This window comes from Suillus fuscotomentosus (assembly GCF_016647785.1).
Source record: "Suillus fuscotomentosus strain FC203 chromosome Unknown F5891scaffold_46, whole genome shotgun sequence".
NCBI lineage: Eukaryota > Fungi > Basidiomycota > Agaricomycetes > Boletales > Suillaceae > Suillus > Suillus fuscotomentosus.
The window spans coordinates 433,289-434,462 of record NW_024539558.1 but is presented as its reverse complement, the minus strand read 5'-3'; the positions used below and the strand labels follow the sequence as shown (position 1 = coordinate 434,462).

The 1,174-nt window shown below is 42.1% G+C and overlaps 1 protein-coding gene across 1 annotated transcript; it reads right to left on the bottom strand.

Annotated features, from left to right (window-relative positions):
* Window positions 1-776: 776 nt before the first annotated feature.
* On the bottom strand, window positions 777-965 carry F5891DRAFT_957124 (uncharacterized protein; the record flags this gene model as incomplete). Its single annotated transcript, XM_041375456.1, has 1 exon — window positions 777-965. A coding segment is annotated over one exon (189 nt), but the record flags the coding sequence as incomplete, so codon positions are not given.
* Window positions 966-1,174: the final 209 nt, after the last annotated feature.

Genomic DNA, 1,174 nt, shown 5'->3' with positions numbered 1-1,174 from the left:
TTCCTCTGTTTACTTCTACTCAGGACAAGTCCCGAGTAGCCATTATACATATCCGTATCAGGACGAAACCTCATCGTAATTTCCGGAAGTTCCTCCAGAACTTTCCCGCACTCATCCGGAAGTTACTTGCACCCATCCGGAAAGTCCTTCCGAAGTTTCCTGTGCCTTCGGATGTCCTTCGGACGTCTTCGGACTTTCCTCAGACACCAATCTGAAATTAAGGGCACATACTCGGGTAAGGGGCGCAGCGCACGAGCTGAAGCCAAGCCCCTCAGAATCAGTCCTACCCCTTGTGCATGGTCTTAACAAAAACCCTCTATCAAAATTAAGAGTAATCCAGGGAAGAAAATGTTGGGCTTAGGCACACATGATGAAGGCATGAGCACAGGAGAAAAAGCTTAGTAATACATACATGGATGAGTAATGTAGGGAACACCAACTTACCTGGGAATAGCCAGAGCAGTGTTGATTAGTAATCACAGTGCAGAGGAAAGACAAGTCTAAAAGAAATGTTCTTGGATTGGACACAGAGATAACTGTTTGATAGTATAAATATTTTATGAAGTATTTACAGATAATTCAGTCTATATATCAAATAATCTACTCTAAAGTCACATCTCTATTCTAGACATGACAACAGAAAAATTGAGATCAGCTTCCTCTGATGATTTGTTGCAATGACACATGCGAAAATCGACGTTGATACCAATGAACAAACTACACAGCCATCTATGTAGGGTAAGATAAGCAGTCATGTAGTGTAGTGATGGAACTTACTATTTGTTTGGAGGGGTGTCTGCCCAGTCTGGTGGAAGGTTTTTGCCTGGTTGAGGATAAGCGGGACAAATTATGGCAAGTTCCCCTGACTTTGTTCCCAGAATTCCAGAGATATTATGGGCATGGCCTGCTTGTTTATGGGCAATGAGATGGTGGTACTGGCAGCTCATGTGAAGGAGGGATTCATAGCAGTATATACTTAGTCACAAAACATACAAAATAGCAAAAGACTTATCTTAGGTCTCTTTGTGCCTGTGTTGTCAGTCAAACAAGACAAAGCTTGATAATATTTTGAACACTGATTCCTTGGACTCAAACATATACATTTGAAAATGATTGAGGAGTCAGAAAGTAGCAGCCGTCTGAGGGTCAGTACTTGTAGCAGGGTACCATTAAG